Genomic DNA, 22,834 nt, shown 5'->3' with positions numbered 1-22,834 from the left:
TGCTTAAAGGTTTTTCACATGTTGGTTTTGATTTTAATTATAGATTGCTCCAGTTGTGTCAGCGAACTATGGCCCTTCCCGTAGGACGAGGAATGTTTACCTTGTTTTCATACCATCCTGTTCCAACGGAACCACTGCCTATTCCTAAATTGAATTTGACTGGTATGTTAAATTCTGTGCTCAGCAAGAAAGGAAAATGATTAAGTATTATTTTTAGTGGCGTTGTTGAATTGTTTTAGTTAAAACCAAAGAAGTGTTCTTTCTATCCCCAGTGATTTCATATATTATTAATAGCTACTCTAGTGGTTGTCAAAGCTCAAATAGCAAAGCACAGTAAACATTGAGGGACGTAGCATGGAGCCTGTTACTAAGTTTTGCTTTTAATGAAACCATTTCATGATATAAAAAGGCACTTGGGAAAGTTTAGAAAGATACTGATAATGGTGAGGTTATTGAACTTTAAATAATCTTAAAGTAGAATATGTAAATGCTCAAGTACAGTAGTCTCACTTGGTAGGGTTCACTGGTGTTAACATTTTGGTATGTATCGTTCTCAGTTTTTTCTATTTTATAATTTTATATGTGCTTAATTATCAGCAAATTTGAATCTGTTTTAGAAATTGTTTTAAAATTTACTGTAGAGGGAGAATCCTTTCATACCTACCAAACATAGGTGTACAATTATATTGTGTATATGTGTAGGTAGGTGGGTATTTGTATACACGTTTTTAATCAACAACTTGATTTTTTGTTTGCTCCAGAGTATTTTATTTAATGGAATATAGTTTATGTAAACAACCTGGTTTTGTTGGAAGTTATCATTTTTTTTTGCTATTATAAACATGTTGTCAGGAGGGTGTAGTCATTTAGTTTAATTGCTTTAAAAGTGGAATTCCTAGGACAGCAAGATTTTAAGGCTTTGATATAACATATTGTTAAATTACCTTTCTGATTGGTTGTGTGGATTTTTACTTCTGTGAGATGGAAGTGTGTTCATTTCTCAATATTATGGGTTACAGTGGGTTTTATAGTGCATGCTCACCTAATGCTAGTCTGATTAAAGTTAATTTTTTTTTTTTTTTAACATTTATTTATTTTTGAGACAGAGAGAGACAGAGCATGAATGGGGGAGGGTCAGAGAGAGGGAGACACAGAATCTGAAACAGGCTCCAGGCTCTGAGCTGTCAGCACAGAGCCCGACGCGGGGCTCGAACCCACAGACCGTGAGATCATGACCTGAGCCGAAGTCGGCCGCTTAACCAACTGAGCCACCCAGGCGCCCCAGTCTGATTAAAGTTAAATTGGCATCAGTTATCTGATTCTAGCCCCATGTATTTTAGCAAAAGGATGATGAATTATTTTGTTTTTAAAATAATTATTATTATTTTTTGGGGGTAGAGTTGACACATAATGTTAAATTAGTTTCAGGTGTACAGCGTAGTGATTCAGTAACTGTGTGTTATCCTCACCACAAGTATAGGTACCATCTGTCACCATAGAATGTTGTTATAATGCCATTGACTATATTCCCAATGCTGCACCTTTTATTTCTGTGGCTTACTCATTATATAACTGGAAGCCTGTATCTCCTTCCCACTCTCCTTCACCCATTTTGGCCATTGCCCTATTCCCCTCCTTTCTAGTAATCATCACTTTATTCTCTGTATTTATAGGTCTGATTCTGCTCTTTGTTTATTCATTTCTTTTGTTTTTTAGATTCCACATATAAGTGAGATTATATAGTATTTGTCTTTAGCTGTTTGACTTACTTCACTTAGCGTAATACTTTCTAGGTTCATTCATGTTGTTGTAAACGGCAAGATCTCATACCTTTTAATGGCTGAGCAAAATTCCTCTGTGTGTGTGTGTGTGTGTTTGTGTGTGTGTGTTTGTGTGTGCGTGCGTGCGTGCGTCTTTGTGTGTGTATGTGTATATGTGCGTGCCCATGCTACATCTTTATTCATTTGTTGATGGATGCTTGGGCTGCTTTCATATTTTGGCTATTGTACATAATACTATAGTAAGCATAGGGGTGAATGTATCTTTTCAAATTAATGCTTTTGTTTTTGAGGGGTAGTGAATACCCAGTAGTGGAATTACTGGATTAAATGGTATTTCTGTTTTTAAATTTTTGAGGAACTTCCATAGTGTTTTCCACATTTATATTCTCACTAACAATGCACAAGGGTTCCTTTTTCTCCACATCCTTGTTAACATTTGTTAATTCTTGTCTTTTTGATTCTAACCATTCTGATAGGTGTAAAGTGATATTTCACTGTGGGTTTGATTTGCATTTCCCAGATGATTGGTGATGTTGAATGTCTTCTCATATATGTTAGCCATCTGTATGTCTTCTTTGGAAAGATGTCTATTCAGAATCTCTGCCCATTTTTAATTAGATTTTTTTTTTTTGATGTTGACTTGTAGAAGTTGAATATTAACCCCTTATTAGATATATCATTTTCAAAGATCTTCTCCCATTCAGTAGGTTGCCTTTTTGTTTTGTTGATGGTTTCCTTTGCTGTACCAAAGCATTTTATTTTGATGTCATCCCACTAGTTTATTTTTGCTTTTGTTTCCCTTGCTTTAGGTGACATAGTTAGAATAATGTTGCTTTGGCTGATATCAAAGAAATTACTGCCTATGTTCTCTTCTAGGAGTTTTTTGGTTTCACTTCTTGCATTTAGGTCTTTAATCCTTTGGAGTCTATTTTTATATATGATGTAAAAAAGTGGTCCAGTTTCAGATAATGAATTATTTTAAACAAGTAGTATTTTTCCACCTTGAATCAGGTTTGACGTACATGTATAAAAGTTTAAGTACTCACAGTAACCTAATATCATTCCAACTATTATGGGGTTAAGGGTTTCAAATGTAGAAAAGGTAATCTCGTTTTCAAAAATCTAAATTGAATAATTACGGATTTATGAATTATTACTCTCTCAATTTTAAATTCGTTTGCCTGAATAGGACGGGCCCCTCCTCGGAACACAACAGTAGACCTTAACAGTGGAAACATCGATGTGCCTCCCAACATGACAAGCTGGGCCAGCTTCCACAATGGTGTGGCTGCTGGCCTGAAGATAGCCCCTGCCTCCCAGATCGACTCAGCTTGGATTGTTTATAATAAGCCTAAGCATGCTGAGTTAGCCAATGAATATGCTGGCTTTCTCATGGCCCTGGGTCTGAATGGGCACCTTACCAAGCTGGCTACTCTCAATATCCATGACTACTTGACCAAGGTGAGACTCTCAGCTCCTGGCATTGTGCCTCACCTGGGCCACTGCAGTAGCTCCTAATCGTTCTGTTTGCTCTTCTTTATTTTTGTTCCTCTAAATCCATTGTTCTCACAGCAGGCAGAGTGATCTTTCTAAAGACTTCCCGTGTCAAAACTTTTTAAAGATTTTGCATTGCTCTTGATACACATTCCAGGAGTCTATGTGATCCCACTCGTCCAACTTGGCTTTGTATCTCTCATCCCCTTGCTCTCCACATTCCAACCATAGGGACTGGCCATTTGAGCTTCTTGGTAAACCACATTTTTTCACATCAGAGCTTGGCAAACCAAACTCTTTCTCTTGGTGTGAACTCTTCCATTTTTATGTCATAAAAATTCACCCATTTAAAGTCTACAATTCAGTGGTTTTTAGTGTATTCAAAGAATTGTATATCCATTACTGTTGTTAATTTTGGAACATGTTCATCAGTCCATAAAGGAATCTCATAGCCAATAGCAGTAACTCCATTCCCTTTTCCCTCTAGCCTCTGGCAACCACAGGTCTACTTTCTGTCTCTATGGATTTACTGATTCTGGACCTTTCATATAAATGGAATCATAAAATAGGTGGTCTTTTATGACTGGCTTCTTTGTCTTACCATAATGTTTTCAAGGTTTGTTCATGTTGTATCATGTATTAGCACTTCATTCTTTTTTATTGCTCAGTAGATACTCCATTGTATGGATATACTGTATTTATCCATTCATCAGTTAGTGGATATTTGGGTTATTTCTACTTTCTAAGTGTTATGATTAGTGATGCTGTAAACACATGCATGTTTTTGTGTGGACGTACGTTTTCATTTCTCTTGGATATATTCCTAGGAGTAGAATTGCTGGGTCATGTGGTAAATGTTTGTTTAAATTTGAGGAACTACCAAACTGTTCCCAGAGTGGCTGTACCTTTTTACGATCCCACCGGCAATACATCAGGATTCTAGTTTCTCCGCATTCTTGCCAACACTTGTCTGTCTTTTTAATTGTAGTCATCCTAGTAGGTGTGAAGTAATATCTCCTTGTTTTGGTTTGCATTTCCCTGATGGCTAATGATGTTGAGCATCTTTTCATGTGTTCATACACCATTTGTAAGTCTTCTTTGGAGAAATGTCTGTTCAGATCCTTTATTTTAAAATTGGGTTGCCTTAACCAAGTTGTATTTTTTTATATATTCTAGATACTAAGTTAATTAACAGATAAGTGATTTGCAAAAATTTTCTCCTATTCTGTGGGCAGACTTTTCACTTTCTGATGGTATCCTTGAAGCACAAAAGTTTTTAATTTTAATGAAGTCCAGTTCATCTACTTTTTAATTTTTTTATTAAAATTTTTTTTTAAATTTATTTTTGAGAGAGAGAGAGAGAGAGAGAGAGAGAGAGAGACAGCGTGTGAGCAGGGGAGGGGCAGAGAGAGAGGGAGACACAGAATCCAAAGCAGGCTCCAGGCTCTGAGCTGTCGGCACAGAGCCCAACCCAAGGCTCGAACTCACACACTATGAGATCATGACCTGAGCTGAAGTCAGACACCCAACCGACTGAGCCATCCAGGCGCGCCTCATCTATTTTTTTAATTGCTGTGCTTTGGTATCATATTTCATTGCCTAACCCATGGTCCTGTTGCATTTATACTTGTGCTTTCTTCCAGGAGTTTTATAGTTTTAGCTCTTACATTTAGTTCTGTGATCCATTTTAGAGTTAATTTTTGTGAATGATGTGAGGAAGGGGTCCAACTTTATTCTTTTGCATGTGGTCTACAATGATCACAGCACCATTTTCTGAAGACTATTTGTTTCTCATTGAGTTGTCATGGCATCTTGTGGTCACTTAACCGTTAATGTGAAGGTTTATTTTCTGAATCACATCAGAGCCATTTACATGTTGTTCTCTCACCTGACCTCATTTTCTCTTACTTTCTAAAGCTAATTTCCTCCCTTTCCACTACTTTTCCTGGCTAATTTGTACTAATCCTTCTGGTCCTATTGTAAATTTTACTTCTTCAGAGATTCTTAATAATTCTCCAGCTCCTCCTAATCTAAATTAGGCTTTTTAAAAATACTATTTCATATTATTTTGTGCTTTCTCAGTATACTGCCTTTTAAATAATGTATTTGTATATTTTAATCCAACGCTTTTTTCCTCCATTAGGGCACTAGCATTGTGAGAGAAAAGAACTACGTCTGTTTAGTTTGCTGTTGTATTGTCACTTCTCACTCTGCCTGTCAGTAAAATTGCTTACTGAAAGTACCGGCAGGCAGTACTGTATTTAAGACTACATATTTGTTTTGGTAGTGATTTACATCTCATTCTACTTTCTACCTTAGGGTCATGAAATGACAAGCATTGGACTGCTCCTTGGTGTTTCTGCTGCTAAACTGGGCACCATGGATATGTCAATTACTCGGCTTCTTAGCATTCACATTCCTGCCCTCTTACCCCCAACGTCCACAGAGCTTGATGTTCCTCATAATGTCCAGGTGGCTGCAGTGGTTGGCATTGGCCTTGTATATCAGGGGACAGCTCACAGGCACACTGCGGAAGTCCTGTTGGCTGAGATAGGTACGGTGTTAATAGTGCTGTGTCTTCATAAGCATACATTTTCCACTCTGCAGGAGCCAAAGTAAAAATGATAGTAAAAATCATAAAAATTAAGGGAAAAATAGTAGCTTTTGTTAGACTATTCTTGTGCTAATTAAAAAAAAAGTAATATTTTCTGAGACTGATATTAGTGTGCAGATTATTAATTTGCATGTTTATTTGGTGAGCCCATTGTTGAGCTCCGGATCATATTTAATGAGGTAACCTTTGGTCTTTTTTTTTTCTCTCAGTACCTTTTTTTTTTTTTTTTTTTTTTTTTTTTTTTTTTTTTTTTTAAGTTTTAGTTATTTTGAGAGAGAGAGAGTGTGCATGCATGTGCTCGCATGAGTCAGTGAGGGGCAGAGAGAGTGGGAGAGAGAATCCCAAGCAGGCTCTACACTGTCAGTGCAGAGCCTGATGTGGGGCTCAAACCGACGAATCACAAGATCGTGACCTGGGCGGAAATCAAGAGCTGGATGCTTAACCAACTGAGCCACCCAGGTGCCCCTAAATGTATAAATTTAGTATCCAGCCAAACTTTTAGGATCCATACACAGAACTTCTGGCACAGTAGGGCTCACTATTATGTAGATTCAAAATAAGTGCCTAAAATACAACATTTAGCTTAAAAACATTAAGAAATTTTTTTTAATGTTTATTTTTGAGAAAGTGCGAGCATGTGTGCATGTGCTGGGGAGGGGCAGAGAGAGGGAGACACAGAATCTGAAGCAGACTCCAGGCTTTGAGCTGTCAGCACAGAGCCCGATATGGGGCTCGAACTCACATACTGCTTGATCATGACCTGAGCCTAAGTCAACCAACTGAGCCACCCTCGTTTATTTAGCCACCCGTATTTAGCTTAAAAACATAGCATCCTTCTTGTCCATCATTATCATTTGAACATGTTTTTTACCCCCTCTAATGAGTGGATTGGAAATAGCAAAACAAAAAAACAAAATGCAAGAGATTAAAAATTAAAATGTTTATGAGCACCCTTCAAGAATTTTTTTCTACTTCTTGATAACTTTTTTTTTTTTTCTTAATAAAACCCAATGTTTCACAGTGTCTGAATGTCATTGCTTTCAAATTGGTACATGAAAAGAACCGTTTTGGGCGTTATTTTGTAGTAAACTGACAATTGTGGATACCATTTGTAGTAATGTATCTTTCTGAGTGAGGTTATATTGAATTCATGGTTCTTACGCAACTTACTAGAAAGTTAATTCTAAGACTTATGATAGAATTTTAAGAGGCCAGCTTGAACTGTGTTATTTTCTTTTACAGGACGGCCCCCAGGTCCTGAAATGGAATACTGCACTGACAGAGAGTCCTACTCCTTAGCTGCTGGGTTGGCCCTGGGCATGGTTTGCTTGGGGGTAAGCCCTCTCTGTGCCTTCACATGCCTCAGTAATAATTATCTGCATGTTGAGACAAATGATCTTGGTACTTAACTCTGAATACCACTCTGTCTTACTCTGACTTAACCTGATTCTCAGCTCTTTTTTCTTTCTGCATATTTTTCAAAGCGCTAGATTTGGAAATGGGAGAGAAATTGTATTGAAAAAGTGGGCTTTAAGGTTTATATCCCCCTGGCTTAGATGTAAATGCTCATGAATGAACTAAGGGAATAAAATATCTCCAAGAATCTAGGACATAAGATGAAGTGGTAACCCCCTCAGACAAAAAAAAAAAAAAAAAAGAAAATTGTGGAAATGTGTATATGATGGGGAGCTTTAAGAGTCTATAGTAGTTGCTAGAGATAAACCATGACCTTTGTTTGGCACCCTGGTATTCACTGGGATCTCAGAATGTTGCCACCGTAGTATTTGCTTTGTGGCAATGTAGTATCACTTTGATCCATCTTTAACCACATCCATGATACATAGTGTAGAATTATCAGAAACGTTTCATTAAATGACTGTCACCTAGAATGTGGGTTCCTTAACCACTAGTACAGTGTTATACTGAAACTAAATTATATAAGGAAAGTTCACTGTCTATTAGGTTTTTGATTCTTCACATTTGACACGTGAATTAAAGAGGCAGATGGTGCAATGGAAAAGCAGCATACTGGAAATTGGGATCTTGATTTGGTCCTGACGAGTGAGTTATGTCATTTAACTACGGTATTGTCGGTTGATTAAGCAACTCCATGGATTGTTTTATATCCTTGTTTATATCCACCCCTGCCAGTTACTAGCTATGTAGCCTTGGGCTTAATATCTTGGTGCCTCACTTTCCTCATCTATAAAATGGTAGCTATTTGGTAGAATTGTTATATTAAGTAAGTTAATCCATGTTAAACATATAGAATAGTACCTGGAACAGAGAAAGTGTTCAGTAAGTTTATTATTATAGTTATCGTTGCTGATGGGGCGCCTGGGTGACTCAGTCAGTTGAGCATCCGACTTCGGCTCAGGTCGTGATCTCGTGGTCTGTGAGTTCGAGCCCTGCGTCGGGTTCTGTGCTGACAGCTCAGAGCCTGGAGCCTGTTTCGGATTCTGTGTCTCCCTCTCTCTCTACCCCTTCCCCGCTCATGCTCTGTCTCTGTCTCTGTCAAAAATAAACATAAAAAAAATTTATAGTTATTGTTGCTGAAAGAGGTCATAGGCACAGTAATGAAAGGACTCAGGTGCTCATAGTTCAAGTCTCATTTATATATCTAGTAATTTCTTTTGTTAGTATCATTAACTGTATTATAAAGCCTTTATTTTGTGAAATGAAAGTATTAACTTAAATATATTAAGTGTTATAATTCTTAATGTGAATAATTAAGAGCTTGTTTGAATATTAAGTAGTAGTTATGAGTAGTCGTTATTTTAATTAAAAAAACCCCACAAAATACACTGCTTTCAAGTTAGTTCATTCTTTTATTTGTCAATTTGTATGTGTTATGGATCTTATTCCATAAGATTTCCTTTCACGTGTTTGTTATTTCCTTTTCCAGCATGGCAGTAATTTGATAGGTATGTCTGATCTCAATGTGCCTGAGCAGCTGTATCAGTACATGGTTGGAGGTCATAGGCGCTTTCAAGCAGGAATGCACAGGGAGAAGCATAAATCCCCAAGTTATCAAATCAAAGTAAGTCCATAGTAAAGCAACAGATCAAAATTTTGGAAGCTAAGAAGTGAATTTGCAAATAGTATGTTTCTTAATGACATTTGTATATCTGTTAATTTTAAGCATAGGCCAGAAGAAGAATTTATATTCAGAAGAATTTGTAATATTTCAGAACTCTTTTACATGAATATTTTTTTTGTTTTTGATAGGAAGGAGATACCATAAATGTTGATGTAACTTGTCCAGGTGCCACTCTAGCTTTGGCCATGATCTACTTAAAAACCAATAACAGGTATCGCATTCCCTGACTCCACCCCTTGCCATGATAGTGTGGCTTCCTTTCTGACCTCAGTAGTAAAACCAGATTAATGAGTTTATTTTCCTTGTATAGATTAGCCTGATTTTAATTCTCTCCAGTACTATAAGTTGCATAGATTTTTATCTAGAAACAATATAATTTTGGGACAGTTTTTTTTAATTTTTATTTAATTCCCAATTTTTATTTCTGTTTTATAGTTGATATCAGTGACAGTAAAAGATGCCCAAATTCCTTTTCATTAATTTTGCATGTTGTTTGAGGATTGGTCAAATCAGAAAAATTTAGCATTATTCTATTCTTGGTTACCATTTGTAAAACTGATTTGTTTATTTCAAGAACTTTTGTAATAATCACACCATCTACCTTTCCAAGCCCAATAATTAGTGCTGACACTTGAAAAGTGTATGGTTGGCATTTATTCTTTTACATTTTACATAGAAAAGGTGGGTAGGAGACATAAACCATAGTTTAAATTTTAAGTCTTTTAATAAAGTTAAAAAATATTCTAAGATTCAAGAGAATTTTCAATGCTATAAATTTCTCCTGTTAGAAAAAGTGAATGTATGCAGAATTAACAAAGTGGCTAAAAACAGATACTTACTCATCTGTTTGGATGAATAATGTATGTCAGTGCTTTCTTGGTACTGAAGATACGAACAAAACAAAACTAAAAATATGTGCTCATAAAGCTTATGTCATAGTGGGACAGACAGTCATACATAACAAATACTGTGTTAGAAAGTATCAAGTACTGTGGAAAACAGGGTGGGGATGGAGTGGGGAGAAGGGTTTGAAATCCGTCTTGGGATTCCCATTATTTTGCCCTCTACTTGAGCAGTAATGCCTACTGATCTCCACCACCACCAGATCTATCGCAGATTGGCTTCGAGCTCCTGACACCATGTATTTGCTGGACTTTGTGAAACCGGAATTTCTCTTGCTTAGGGTATGGTACTTTGTAGTTTGTTGTTTCTGCTAACATGAGGAGTCTTTGGGGTTCTCGAGTTTAGCTTGTGACTATAGATGTTTCTACAAGGGAGACCTTTTACTGTTAATCCATCCTGTATGTAATTGGTAGTATTCTTTTGAAATTTTCCCAAATGTAACTTGTAGGAATGCCAGGAAACACAGCCATGTTGATATGTAATACTAGGAGTTGACATTTCAACTTATTACATTATTCAACAAGCAGTAAGTGTCTGGGGCTTCATTACTGCTTTATTTTATATTCTTTAATTATTAAGATGCAGCATTACTATTAAGAGTATAACTGATGACTGTAACTGTTTGACATAATTGCCTACATTTTTCCCTTGATTCTTTAGTGTTTAAACATGTATGTTTTTAGCATATGAAAGCCTTTAAGTTCTATAGACAGTGCTAAGATTCTGATTTTTCTTTAATGAAGCAAGTTAAAACTTGCTTTTAAAAAAAGTCCTCTAAACTTTGATAATAATCAACTCAATTTTAGTTTTTTCTGTGTTAAAATCTAAATCTTCAATTTATTTTAACGAGATTAGCCTCAGGTTGATATTATGTACTGTCTTTTTCAAAATTGCCATCAGTTGGGAACTGATTTTTACATTATTTAATATTATCATTGTTATTTAATGTATGAACTTTGCCTACTCTGATTAGTTTTATCTTTACATTTTTAAGACACTTGCTCGATGCCTGATTCTGTGGGATGATATTTTACCAAATTCCAAGTGGGTTGATAGCAATGTTCCTCAAGTAAGTATGTATAATAAATATTGTTAGATTGTTAATAGCATAAATTACGATTTCTTGTGGGATTTTCCAAAACCCTATAAAATACTTTTTAGAATAAAAGCAATATTGATGATTATTTATAGTATCTTTTGAAAACATAGGAACTTTTCAGTTTAAGATTGTGTGCTGACCCTAGACTGCAGCTGTGGCCCCAGATTCCAAGAAATTATGGTATTAAAAATGAAATACACCAAAGAACCCTCAAAAAGTATTTTTGACATCTTTAGCCTAATTAAGCACACATTGATTTAAGATGCTATTTTACTTTGTGGCAAGTTTAGATCTCCTATATAATAACTTGTTTTAATTACTTTATAGCATATTTATTTAATAAGCCAAATAGTTAGAAATAAGCAGACTCTTTTTTGAATTCCAAATCAGGGGTGCCTGCGTGGCTTAGTCGGTTGAAGGTCCTATTTCGGTTCAGGTCATGATCTCACAGTTTGAGTTTGAGCTCCACGTCAGACTCTGGGCTGACAGCTCAGAGCCTGGAGCCTGCTTCCGATTCTGTGTGTCTCTCTCTGTCGCTCCCCCACTCACGTTCTCTCTCTCTCTCAAAAATAAACATTAAGTTAGAAAAAAAATTGTAAGCCAAATATGGTAAACTAAATATTGCCCTTTAATCAACTGTCCATGTCTGATAGTCTCTGTTCCTTTTTTTTTTTTTTAATTCAAAATTTTTTACTGTTTGTTTATTTTTTTGTGAGAGACAGAGCACGAGCGAGGGAGGGGTAGAGAGAGAGGGAGACCCAGAATCCGAAGTAGGCTTGAGGCTCTGAGCTGTCAGCACAGAGCCCGACGGGGGGCTCTAACTCATGAACTGTGGGTCAAAGTTGGATGCTTAACTGACTGAGCCATGCAGGTGCCCCGGTTTTTTTTTTACTTATAAAGTAAATCTGTTTATCTTTGAGAACATTATAGTATTTCTTGCAGTATTTTAATAAGAAAAATTTCAAAATAATGGGTTGAAAACTTTGTACAACATCCATATCACTAGTTGGATATTACAGTTAGTATTTTACTTTATAAACTTGTTTAATCACCTATCCCATTTATCGTTTATCCAATCCATCATTTTTTGGTGAATTTCAAAGTTAGTTGCAGACAGTAGTTACTTTTCCTTACATATTGCAGCTTATGTATCATTAACTAGAATTCAGTATTTGTTTACATTTTCTTCCTTTTAAGATAAAATTTTATATGATGAAATCCACAGATCTCAAATATTCTAGGTTTGACCACGCATAAGCTCATGGAAACAAACCTCTGTCAAAATGACCAGAAGTGCCCTCATTCCCTGCCCCTTCAATCTATACTCACCTCCTACCCCCAAGGCAGATAATTTTCTGACATTTTCCCAAAATAAATTAGGTTGCCTGATGTAGAACTTTGTGTTAATGGAATCACATACAGTATATATCCTTTCATATAAGACTTCTTTCACTCAGCCTGATTTTGAGATGTTAAGTATATCAGTAGCTCATCCTTTCTATAGTTAGTAAGTGTTGCATTCTCTGAGTAGTCCTTTGTTTCTTTTTCTGTTCTCTTTTGTTGGATACCTGGGTTGGGTTCTGGTTTTAGCTATTATGAATCAAACTACTGTAAATATTCGTACACAGATATTTTTGTGGGTTTATGGTTTAATTTCTTTTGGAATTATTGAGATATGGAGTAGATTATATATTTAGTTTGATAACTGATAAATCTTTTTTCTAGAGAGTATACCATTTTACACTTTGTCCAACAATTTATAAAAATCTAGGTGCTGTGTATCTTGTCAGTATTTGGTGGTATTAGTTTTCTTAATTTTAGGTGTGTTGATAAGTATGTGATATCTTATTGTTGTCTCATTTTGCATTTCCCTCCTGGCTAATAAGAATAGGACCTTTTCATTTGTTTATTGCTCCTTCATGTATCTTTTTTTTGTGAAGTGTCTTTTCGTATCTTTTGCCCGTTTAAAATTTGTGATGCTGGTCTTTTTGAGCAGCTAGAATTTTTTTCTGCAAACCTTTCTTTCTTTCTTTTTTTCCCAGATTTACGTTTTCCAAATATTCCTCCCAGTCTGTGGCGGTCTATTCATTTTCTTAGTTACTTTTGATAAGCAGAAGATTAAAAAAATTTTTTTAATGTTCATTTTTGAGAGAGAGACACACAGTGTCAGCAGGGGAGGGGCAGAGATAGAGGGAGACATACAATCTGAAGCAGGCTTCAGGCTCTGAGCTGTCACCACAGAGCCTGATGTGGGGCTTGAACTCACAAATTGTGAGATCATGACCTAAGCCGAAGTTGGACGCTTAACCGACTAAGCCACCTAGGTGCCAGTATGTTATTTTTCAAATCATTTAATATTTGTAACTTGAATATTAATGTCCAGGTATTCTTGCTTTTTATTTTGACAGATTATAAGAGAAAATAGCATCTCTCTCAGTGAAATTGAATTGCCTTGCTCAGAGGATTTGAATTTGGAAACTTTATCGTAAGTCATGAAATGTGTAAATCAAACGAGCTGCCCTAGCATCTCTCATAAATAAATAGAAATACACTGTGTAGGAGAAGTGCTCTCCTTGACTTGAGTAATTCCGAATCCCCCGTGTTTCCAACCATCACTTATCAGATGTTCAGAGCTGATTTTTTCTTAGTTATTTGTTTAGCTCTCTCAAGTATAGAGCTCTTGCCCTCAAAAAACAATATCAGAGATTTAACTTGTACGTATTCCTTTTATCCTTTCCATTAAAAAAAAATTGGCAGTTCTCAAAAATGATCTTCTTTGCTGTGTGTGAAGCACGTAGGCAAGAGGCACACTTTATCAATCATGCTGATTGAGTAGAGGCACAATTGAGCATTCCCAGGAGTATAAAAACTAGTTTAGAGAGCAGGAATATTTATTGTTTTTACCCCAAGATAATACTTATAATGAATTTTAAAGCAAAATAAAGGTAGTATTAAATTTCTTGTAATGTGTTTTCAGGCAGGCACATGTCTACATAATTGCAGGAGCCTGCTTGTCTCTGGGTTTTCGATTTGCGGGCTCAGAAAACTTATCAGCGTTTAACTGTTTGGTAAGAAATAACTTAGTTTACTTTGTTCTGTTTTCTTTTTTAACAACGCGTTGATACACTTCTTTTAACTTTAGATTTTTTCTTTTGTTTTCCAGCATAAATTTGCAAAAGATTTTATGACATATTTGTCTGCACCTAATGCTTCTGTAGTAAGTCTTTTTTTTATCATAAATGATTATTCTTCTTGGGAATTAAATTGAATTTGAAGAAAATTCACTGATAATTCAGTTACCTGTGTGTTGTCAAGTATCTCTGCAATTTGTTTGAGTTTAGAATGGAGGATTTGAAGTTTTGGCCCATCTTTATATTTGTGTTTTGGGATATTAATTAAGGGCAAGTATGATCCTTGAAGGATGTACATGGCATTGAATTCTTGTGAGAGCAAAAACCGTATCCTTCGTGGATTATTGTACCTTAACGCCATCCTGTCTTGGGACTGAATATTGTTAACTGGTTTTTAAAAAAATTAGCACTTAGTAAAAATTCAGTTTTGAGACATTGCCCCTCTAGTGACAGGAGAGAGTAAGATTTTATTCTGATAAACACCACACAGATTTATACAACCTTATGTATAATATGAGAAAACTTGAAAGTCAAATAGTCTAAAAGTAATTAGGTAAATTTCACTGTAGTGTATCTGTACATTGTTGTACCGTGGAGCTATCAAACTCATGTTCTCTAAGAATTTTTTATGAGTGAAGATTGCTCATATGTCATAGATTTAAAGAGATAAAAATACCATGTATAGTACCTCAGTATCATTTGAAAAAAAGAAAAAAACCACGGGTATAGAAAAAGATTTGGGGAAAAGGCCAAAATATTTATGGCTGTTGTCATTGGGTATTAGTATTCCAAGGGATTATTATTTCCTTTTTGATACTTTATTTTTTGAATTTTCTACACCGAACTTGAATTTTGTAGAGAAAATATTTGTTTTTTTGCAGATTTTTTAAACTAATAAATATCTGTAGTCTAACGATGGCCAATTTAGTTTGATAATAAAGAACTGTAACACAACAATTGTAGTATGCTGTCTTTTTGCATTTCCAGACAGGGCCGTACAACCTGGAGACCTGCCTGAGTGTGGTGCTTCTGTCTCTCGCCATGGTGATGGCTGGCTCGGGGAACCTAAAGGTTTTGCAGCTCTGTCGCTTCTTGCACATGAAAACAGGTGGTGAAATGAACTATGGCTTCCACTTAGCCCATCACATGGCCCTTGGACTTCTCTTTCTGGGAGGAGGAAGGTAAATGAATATGTATTTTTTCCTCAGTGAGAAGATCTCTCTTTTTTTTTTTTTTAACTTTTTTTAAAGTTTGTTTATTTTGACAGAGATATAGCACGAGCGGGGGAGGGGCAGAGAGAGGGAGACAGAGAATCCTAAGCAGGCTCCGCACTGTCAGCTTGGAGCCCGATGTGGGGCTCGAACTCATGAAACTGTGAGATCATGACCTGAGCTGAAACCAAGAGTTGGACGCTTAACTGACTGAGCCACCCAGGCGCCCCGTAATGAAAAGATCTCTTGAGCAAGATCTATTGGAGTGACTTATTTTGGATTTGAAGATCCATGAAAGTTTTGATCCTGAGTAGCTGTTAGCTTATCCTGGGGTATAATTACACTTTAAAAGGGCCCTTCTGTAGTTTAACCATCAATTTATGCCCTACTTAGTAGTGACCATGGTCACTCTACATTCTCAGAGGAGTTGGTACTCAGTTCTTCAGTGCGCCACCTCCCGTTCCCCACTGTTTAATGACTTTACCCTTCTACTGAACTGAAAGTTCAGGAACACTTCAGTCACCAAGTCCTATGAGAGTTTCTTTTTCTTAGTTTCTACCTTCCTTGCTCTCTTTCCAGCATCTGTCATTCCTGACCTCCTCATCTTTTTATAAGACTTCTCCCTGTAGACTACCATGTAGATCAAGATATAACTCAGAATACCTGTTTCTATCCTGCTATCCCTTTTCTGTTTATTTTTTTTTTAACACTTATTTTTTATTTTTGAGACAGAGAGAGACAGAGCATGAACGGGGGAGGGTCAGAGAGAGGGAGACACAGAATCTGAAACAGGCTCCAGGCTCTGAGCTGTCAGCACAGAGCCCGATGCGGGGCTAGACAGCGAGATCATGACCTGAGCCGAAGTTGAACGCTTAACCGACTGAGCCACCCAGGCATCCCCCTTTTATGTTAATTATTACTTTACTTCTATCCAAAGATAATCACTATTTAGTCTTATAACACCTTAGACTGGCTTTGCCTGTTTTTGAAATGCAAAATTTTTAAATTCAAAATTTATTGGATAAATATAGTACAGTACTATAGATGTATTTTCTCTTATGGTTTTCCTAATGTTTTCTTTTCTGTAGCTTATTTTATTATAAGATTACAGCATACAGTACACGTAACATATAAAATGTGTTAATCACCTGTTTATGTTATCCGTAAGGTTTCTAGTCAACAGTAGGCAGTTAGTTAAGCTTTGGGGAAGTTATAAGTTATTCACGGATTTTTGACTATGTGGGGGGGTTGGTACCCCTAATCCTCACATCGTTCAAGGATCAACTGTATTTCTTTAGCTCAACATTGTGAGATTAATCCATGTTGTATGTAGCAATGGTTTATTCCTGTTTCTGTGCTGTTGAATTCCATTGTATGATTATTCCATGGTTATTGATCTACTCTGCTCTTGATGGATGTGTTGTTTCTGGCTTGGGGCTGTTATGAATATTGTTTTACATGTCTTTGATTTTGTTGTATATAGATCTATGAGTAGATCTACGAGTGTATGTGTGTGCTTAACTTTGGTAGGTAATGCCATCAGTGCTCCAAAGTGGTTGTACCATTTTATATACCCATCAGTGTTGTGTGATGTTCCAGCTCCCCATCCTTTCCAACACTTGGGTAATGTTAGTCTTTTTAATTTTAGCCATCTGGTAGTAGTTGTGGTTTTAATTTCTGTTTCTCTGAATAATGATATTTAGCCCCCTTTATATCTTTAATGGCCTAACTGGAAATCTTTTGTGATGTCCAAGTCTCCTCTACCCATTTTCATATTGGGTTATATATTTATTTAAAAATTTTTATTTGTGGTAAAATACACATAACATAAAATTTATCTTCTTAACCATTTCTGAATGGGCAGTTTAGTAGTAGTCAGCGTATTCACATTGTTGTATAGCCAATCTCCAGAACTTTTTCACCTTGCAGAACTGAAGCTCTGTCCCCTTTAAACAACAGCTCCTTGTTTCCTCCTTCCCCCATATTACTATGAAAATTCTTTTTATTTTATGATTTTTGTAAACTTCTTTTTCTTCCAAAGTAAACCCCTGCATCTCTCTTGTTCTTTTTTTTTAACGTTTATTTTTGAGAGAGAGAGTGTGAGAGGTAGCGCGCACGCGCACACACACGTGCGTGTACTACCAGGGGAGGGGCAGAGAGAGAGGGAGACAGAGCATCTTACGTAAGCTCTAAGCAGACTCTGTGCCGACAGTGCAGAGCCCAGTGCGGGACTCAGACTCGCAAACTGTGAGATCATGATCTGAGCTGAAGTTGGATGCTTAACCGACTGAGCCACATAATAAAATATATATGTATATTATCTGCAACAGTGTTTTTATTTTTTAAAGTTTATTTTTGAGAGAGAGAGACATAGCATGATTGGGGGAGGAGCAGAGAGAGAGGGAGACACAAATCTGAAGTGGGCTTCAGGCTCTGAGCTGTTATCACGGAGCCTCACGTGGGGCTTGAACTCTTGGACTGCGAGATCATGACCTGAGCTGAAGTCTGATGCTCAGCCAACTGAGCCATGCAGGTGCCTCAGCAGTGGTTTTATATGATGCCCAGTGAACCATCTTTATTTCAAAATATTTGTAAGAAAAACTCTAGAACTTTAGACTGATCTGCCTGATTGCCATGCGGAGTTTGAGCAAGAGTAAAATAATATAAGGAAAATTTCAGAAGATTTTATGAAGACTATGTGGCCCTGATAAAAGTAAGTTTATAGTATTGATAAGAAAAAAAGCTGTTTGTAGAGGAATTGTTGTTTATACATTCATCGTAACTTCTCCTGATAACTTTTGCCTTTTTCATTTTGTCTTTCATTCTAAGGAGATGCTCAGACTTTACAGAAACAGAAAAAATAGTTTGAGAATACCCAGTTAAAAACCCTGTATTCTTAGAAGTCAAGTTTATTATTCTGTAAGTAGGTGTATGTAGAACCAGAGAAGAAGTGGTGTCCTTCATCCGTGTCTTTTTCAGTGTCTATAATCTCTTGGATTGCATTAATGGTCCTCAGTATGGTGATATTTTAGGTTCAAAAACCATGCTTATTAATCCAGGATTTGGATTTAATATTTGTGAGTTGTTGCTTTTGCTTTCAATAGTAGATGGTCTTGAAATGGCTTAAAGAGGGGCGCCTGGGTGGCTCAGTCGGTTGAGCGTCCGACTTCGGCCCAGGTCACGATCTCACGGTCTGTGGGTTCGAGCCCCGCGTCGGGCTCTGGGCTGATGCTCAGAGCCTGGAGCCTGCTTCCAATTCTCTGTCTCCCTCTCTATCTGACCCTCCCCCATTCATGCTCTGTTTCTGTCTCAAAAGTAAAATAAACGTTAAAAAAAAAAAAAAAGAAATGGCTTAAAGACTAACTGAAAAGTGTGACATTCACAGCATTGACACACTTGCATTCATCGAGGCATGTTGTCAGTATGCCTTGCCATGGTACTCCACTGAACTGATTCTCAAGAAGGCCTTGGGAGTTTGCACAGTATAATTAATAACCTCTTTCACTCCGGCCTTTGTTTTGCAGGTACTCTTTGAGTACATCAAACTCTTCCATTGCTGCTCTCCTCTGTGCCCTTTACCCACACTTCCCAGCTCACAGCACTGACAACCGGTGAGTCTAGTGATTCTGTCCTCAATGTGATCTTTCCTAAGTTCTCCAAGGGATGATTTGTGCTTTGGTTCCATGGACTCATTTCCAAACTAGTTTATTCTCTTCTTGAACTTAGTTACCTTCCTGGCTAAATCTTTTAAAAAGTTTCTCTAAATATTAGACCTAAAGATAACTTCGGATAGCTGTTGGACTGATCCATCAGTCTTCCACCATTCTTCAGTCGTTAGAACTGCTGTAAACCCCAGATGTGGGCCAAACAAAGTTAACTTTAGGGAAAAATTCATTAAGCAAAAGATAGTAGCCAACAGAAGCTGCAGATGATATGTTTTGTACTATAATTGTTTAATTCCAAGAGAGAAATTGGTCTGATTTAGTGGCACTATCCACTGTCTATATGAATTCCTTTTTTCCGTCTTTTACATGAATGCCAAGAACTTTTTTTTTAAAGTTTATTTGTTTTGAGAGAGAGAGAAAGAGTGGGAACAGGGGAAGGGCAGAGAGAGAGATAGAGAGAGAGAGAGAGAGAGAGAGAGAGAGAGAGAGAATGAGAATCCCAAGCAAGCTCTGTGCTGTCAGTGCAGAGCCTGACTCAGGGCTCATTCTCATGAAATGTGAGATCATGGCCTGAGCTGAAATCAGGGGTCAGACACTTAACTGACTGGTCTGTCTAGGCATCCTGCATGCTGAGAAGTTTTGTATAAATGAAATGGAAGGGACATGAAAAGCAAAATGCAGCAAAGAATCAGAGACAAATTAGAAGTGGCATTGAGCCATAAGACCTCACACATGTAGAAAAGGTCTGATAATACAGAAGTTCTGCATTTTAGAGCACAAAGAACCATCAGCAGCTCTTCAGTTTTCCCAAGAAGTTTCAGGCATCGCTGGTTTCCACTGGATCCAGAGGAAGGGAAGAAAATAGCTCCTTATATTCCAGAGACATCTGCAGTGACCAGTGCATTCAGCTCATCTGCTAAGAAAAGCCTCAAGAGATGGAGCATTAATTGTAGTAACTAAGCTGTCAAACTATAGCATAATGTAGTTTAAAGTGATAAATGAAAGTAAGCTGTTTTGTAAAAGCTGCCTAATCTGATGTCCAAACTCTGATGATAGGTGGAGCACAAGAATATTCTTGTTAAAATAATACAACTCTGACAAGTGGTGTCTGGTCAACTTAGGAAAGACTTTTTGAACTGTTAAAGCCAATTATTGGTTAGGGTACAACAAAGAGCCACACTCCTATATTGCTGGTCAGAGAATCATTTGGTGTAGCTATTTTGAACAAAGCAAGTTAGCACCAGGAACTTTTATGTAACTGATAAATATCATTTTTTTTCTGGCTTTGAGTTGCTTTCAGTTCTAATCAATTTATAGGAAAGGGTAGGTTTGGGTGAGAAGAGGGAGGCTATTGCTGTAACTAAAGTTTAAAAAGAAAAATTTTAAGTCTCATTTTTATCCTTTTATGACATCTTAAAATGCCATCTTAAAAATTTTTTTGTGTCGAAATGCTGAAATACAAATTTTAAAGTTTAAAAATTTTTTTGGAAAACTCAGAAAAGCACACAGAAAGAAAAATATTACTGTAATCTTACCCATTAGTTTTTGGTGTCCTAGATTCCAGGTGTGTGTATGCATTTGTGTAGAGAAGTGTGTGTATGTAGAAGAGCTTTCCTTCTCCCTCTACTATCAACCCTGAAGCCAAAAACCAAATAACTAGAAATAAGTCCCTAGGAAGGTAAAAAATGCGTGTGTGGGGCAGAAAAGGATTATTTGAGAAATTTTATAAGGGATGAATTATTTTCACGTTAAGATAATTTTTACCTCCTTTAAAACCTCTTAACTGTGAAATGCATGTAAGGAATTCTTGGGTCGAGGATCGTGTGTCTGTATTTTGTTTTATTTTATTTATTTTATTATTTTTTAATGTTTATTTATTATTGAGAGAGAGACACAGAGTGTGAGCAGGGGAGGGGTAGAGAGAGAGAGGGAGACACAGAATCTGAAGCAGGCTCCAGGCTCCAAGCTGTCAGCACAGAGCCTGACGCAGGGCTCGAACTCACGAACTGTGAGATCATGACCTGAGCCGAAGTCAGTGTCTTAACCAACTGAGCCACTGAGGCGTCCCTGTAATTTTTTAAAGAGAATCTGTCCATTGCTTTTTAACTGAATCTTGTCGTCCTCCGTTAGGATTGCTGTCATGGGAAGATAGCAACCCCCGCTTCTGTTGTGGTTCAGGGTGTCAGCAGCAGCAGGTTGTAGAGCTCACACTGTTGTCCCCTGTTTGTTACCTCCTCCCTGTGTTTTCTGTGGATAGGTATCATCTCCAGGCTCTGCGGCACCTATATGTGCTGGCTGCAGAACCGAGGCTCCTGGTGCCTGTGGATGTGGATACAAACATGCCCTGCTATGCCCTTTTAGAAGTTACCTATAAGGTAATTCTTTCCTCCTTCCATTTATTTGTAATTTTGTTACCACTCATACCTGTTTGCAGCTCAAATATTTAAGAAATGTTGTCCTTTAAAAGATGGCAGTGGTGAATTAACCTCTTATAAAAATTGAAGCTTCTAAAATTTGTGTACATCCTGCCAGGCCATTTGGGCTCGTTTATAGTCTATGAGAGCAATATTTTAGAGGTCATCAGCTGCTCTTTTGTCCGTGGAGCCTATAGTTTGAAAATATCCATGTTTGAAAATGCCCGTGTTCTAAAGAAGAGTTAAATTAGAACTATTCTTAGATTTGTTTGCAGGTTGCTTTAAAGCCCAAGATCATGTATTTGATGAGAGATCTTTGATTTAGATGTGCAGATTATATAAAGTCATGTGTCTATCCTTCCTTCATTCAGAATATTATTAAGTACTTTCTGTGTATCAAAACTATGCTAGGCTCTGGGGTACAAAAATTAAACTGTTGTATTCCTTAAGGGACTTCTGTCCACTGGGTGGTCAGGCATGGGTGCAGTAAGAATAGAGTGGTAATTGGGAGTATGTGTAGAATGCAGGGGACGTAGAGGGGAAATGCTCCATCTAGCTGTTGAGGATCGGGGAGGTTGTCGCGGTGGACACAGTGTTGGGGCTGAGATTTGCCAGCTGAGCAGGGGCACGTTTCCAGTAGCGAAGACAACGTGTACAAAAACCCAGAGGCCTCAGAAGTGCACTGCTAGCATGTGAAGTGCAAGGCTCGAAGTGGTTGGTGTAAGATGATACAGGTCCAGCAAAGGATTGTAGACTTAGCCCTTTAAGACTTGATGTCAGAGAGCATTTTATGCCATTTGACAATCTGTGTAGAAAGTGTGGGGAAGAAGTACAGAATGCTGTTTCTTCTTCGTAGCTTCCCCTAACTACATAGTGAATTGTGGCTGTTCTTTTACATTTGTGAAGGGTACTCAATGGTATGAACAAACCAAAGAAGAATTGATGGCCCCTACCCTTCTTCCAGAACTCCACCTTTTAAAGCAGGTAAGTGGGATGTGATTTAGGGAGATGTACACAAGGGATCAGTTCAACTAGAACAGTATAGCATCAGAGATAGGTAAGTAAAAGCCTCTGCTTTCTCGGTGTTCTGTAGGAAATCAGAAAGCAGCCCCAGGAGGAGTTGTCAGGAGGAACAGAGAAAGTCTTTACTGATAGGTTAGATGGCCTCAGAACTTGATTCACAGACATATGTGTCTGGAAATGGGGCTTGTTAACTTTTCAGTGTCTCTTTCTAGCCCCGTTGTTTTTATTTCCTCTGAGAAACGTGGGTTTCATTTTTCAAACCGGCGCTTTTTAGCATTGGATTGACTGTGTTCACATTTATCTTGGCAGATTAAAGTAAAAGGGCCACGATACTGGGAACTGCTCATAGATTTAAGCAAGGGAACACAACACTTGAAGTAAGTATATTGAATTTCTTAG

At 37.2% G+C, this 22,834-nt stretch overlaps 1 protein-coding gene across 4 annotated transcripts in view; it reads left to right on the top strand.

Annotated features, from left to right (window-relative positions):
* Positions 1 to 22,834, top strand: part of ANAPC1 (anaphase promoting complex subunit 1) — a 94,992-nt gene that overhangs the window by 52,460 nt on the left and 19,698 nt on the right. For 3 of the 4 annotated variants that reach the window (XM_081795226.1, XM_081795227.1, XM_081795228.1), the window contains 16 exons: positions 44 to 162; positions 2,971 to 3,242; positions 5,595 to 5,829; positions 7,132 to 7,223; positions 8,795 to 8,929; positions 9,118 to 9,200; positions 10,095 to 10,173; positions 10,887 to 10,961; positions 13,400 to 13,476; positions 13,969 to 14,059; positions 14,155 to 14,208; positions 15,086 to 15,303; positions 18,858 to 18,944; positions 21,256 to 21,373; positions 22,319 to 22,396; positions 22,745 to 22,812. In XM_081795226.1, the coding sequence (XP_081651352.1) occupies positions 44 to 162; positions 2,971 to 3,242; positions 5,595 to 5,829; positions 7,132 to 7,223; positions 8,795 to 8,929; positions 9,118 to 9,200; positions 10,095 to 10,173; positions 10,887 to 10,961; positions 13,400 to 13,476; positions 13,969 to 14,059; positions 14,155 to 14,208; positions 15,086 to 15,303; positions 18,858 to 18,944; positions 21,256 to 21,373; positions 22,319 to 22,396; positions 22,745 to 22,812 (1,881 nt within the window). The remainder of the gene's footprint in view (positions 1 to 43; positions 163 to 2,970; positions 3,243 to 5,594; positions 5,830 to 7,131; positions 7,224 to 8,794; positions 8,930 to 9,117; positions 9,201 to 10,094; positions 10,174 to 10,886; positions 10,962 to 13,399; positions 13,477 to 13,968; positions 14,060 to 14,154; positions 14,209 to 15,085; positions 15,304 to 18,857; positions 18,945 to 21,255; positions 21,374 to 22,318; positions 22,397 to 22,744; positions 22,813 to 22,834) is intronic. The other variant, XM_078444731.2, reaches the window with a different exon arrangement.

The sequence above is a fragment of the Panthera onca genome, chromosome A3 (genome assembly GCF_046562875.1).
Source record: "Panthera onca isolate mPanOnc1 chromosome A3, mPanOnc1 haplotype 2, whole genome shotgun sequence".
Lineage (NCBI taxonomy): Eukaryota > Metazoa > Chordata > Mammalia > Carnivora > Felidae > Panthera > Panthera onca.
This window is presented reverse-complemented; position numbering and strand designations above follow the sequence as displayed.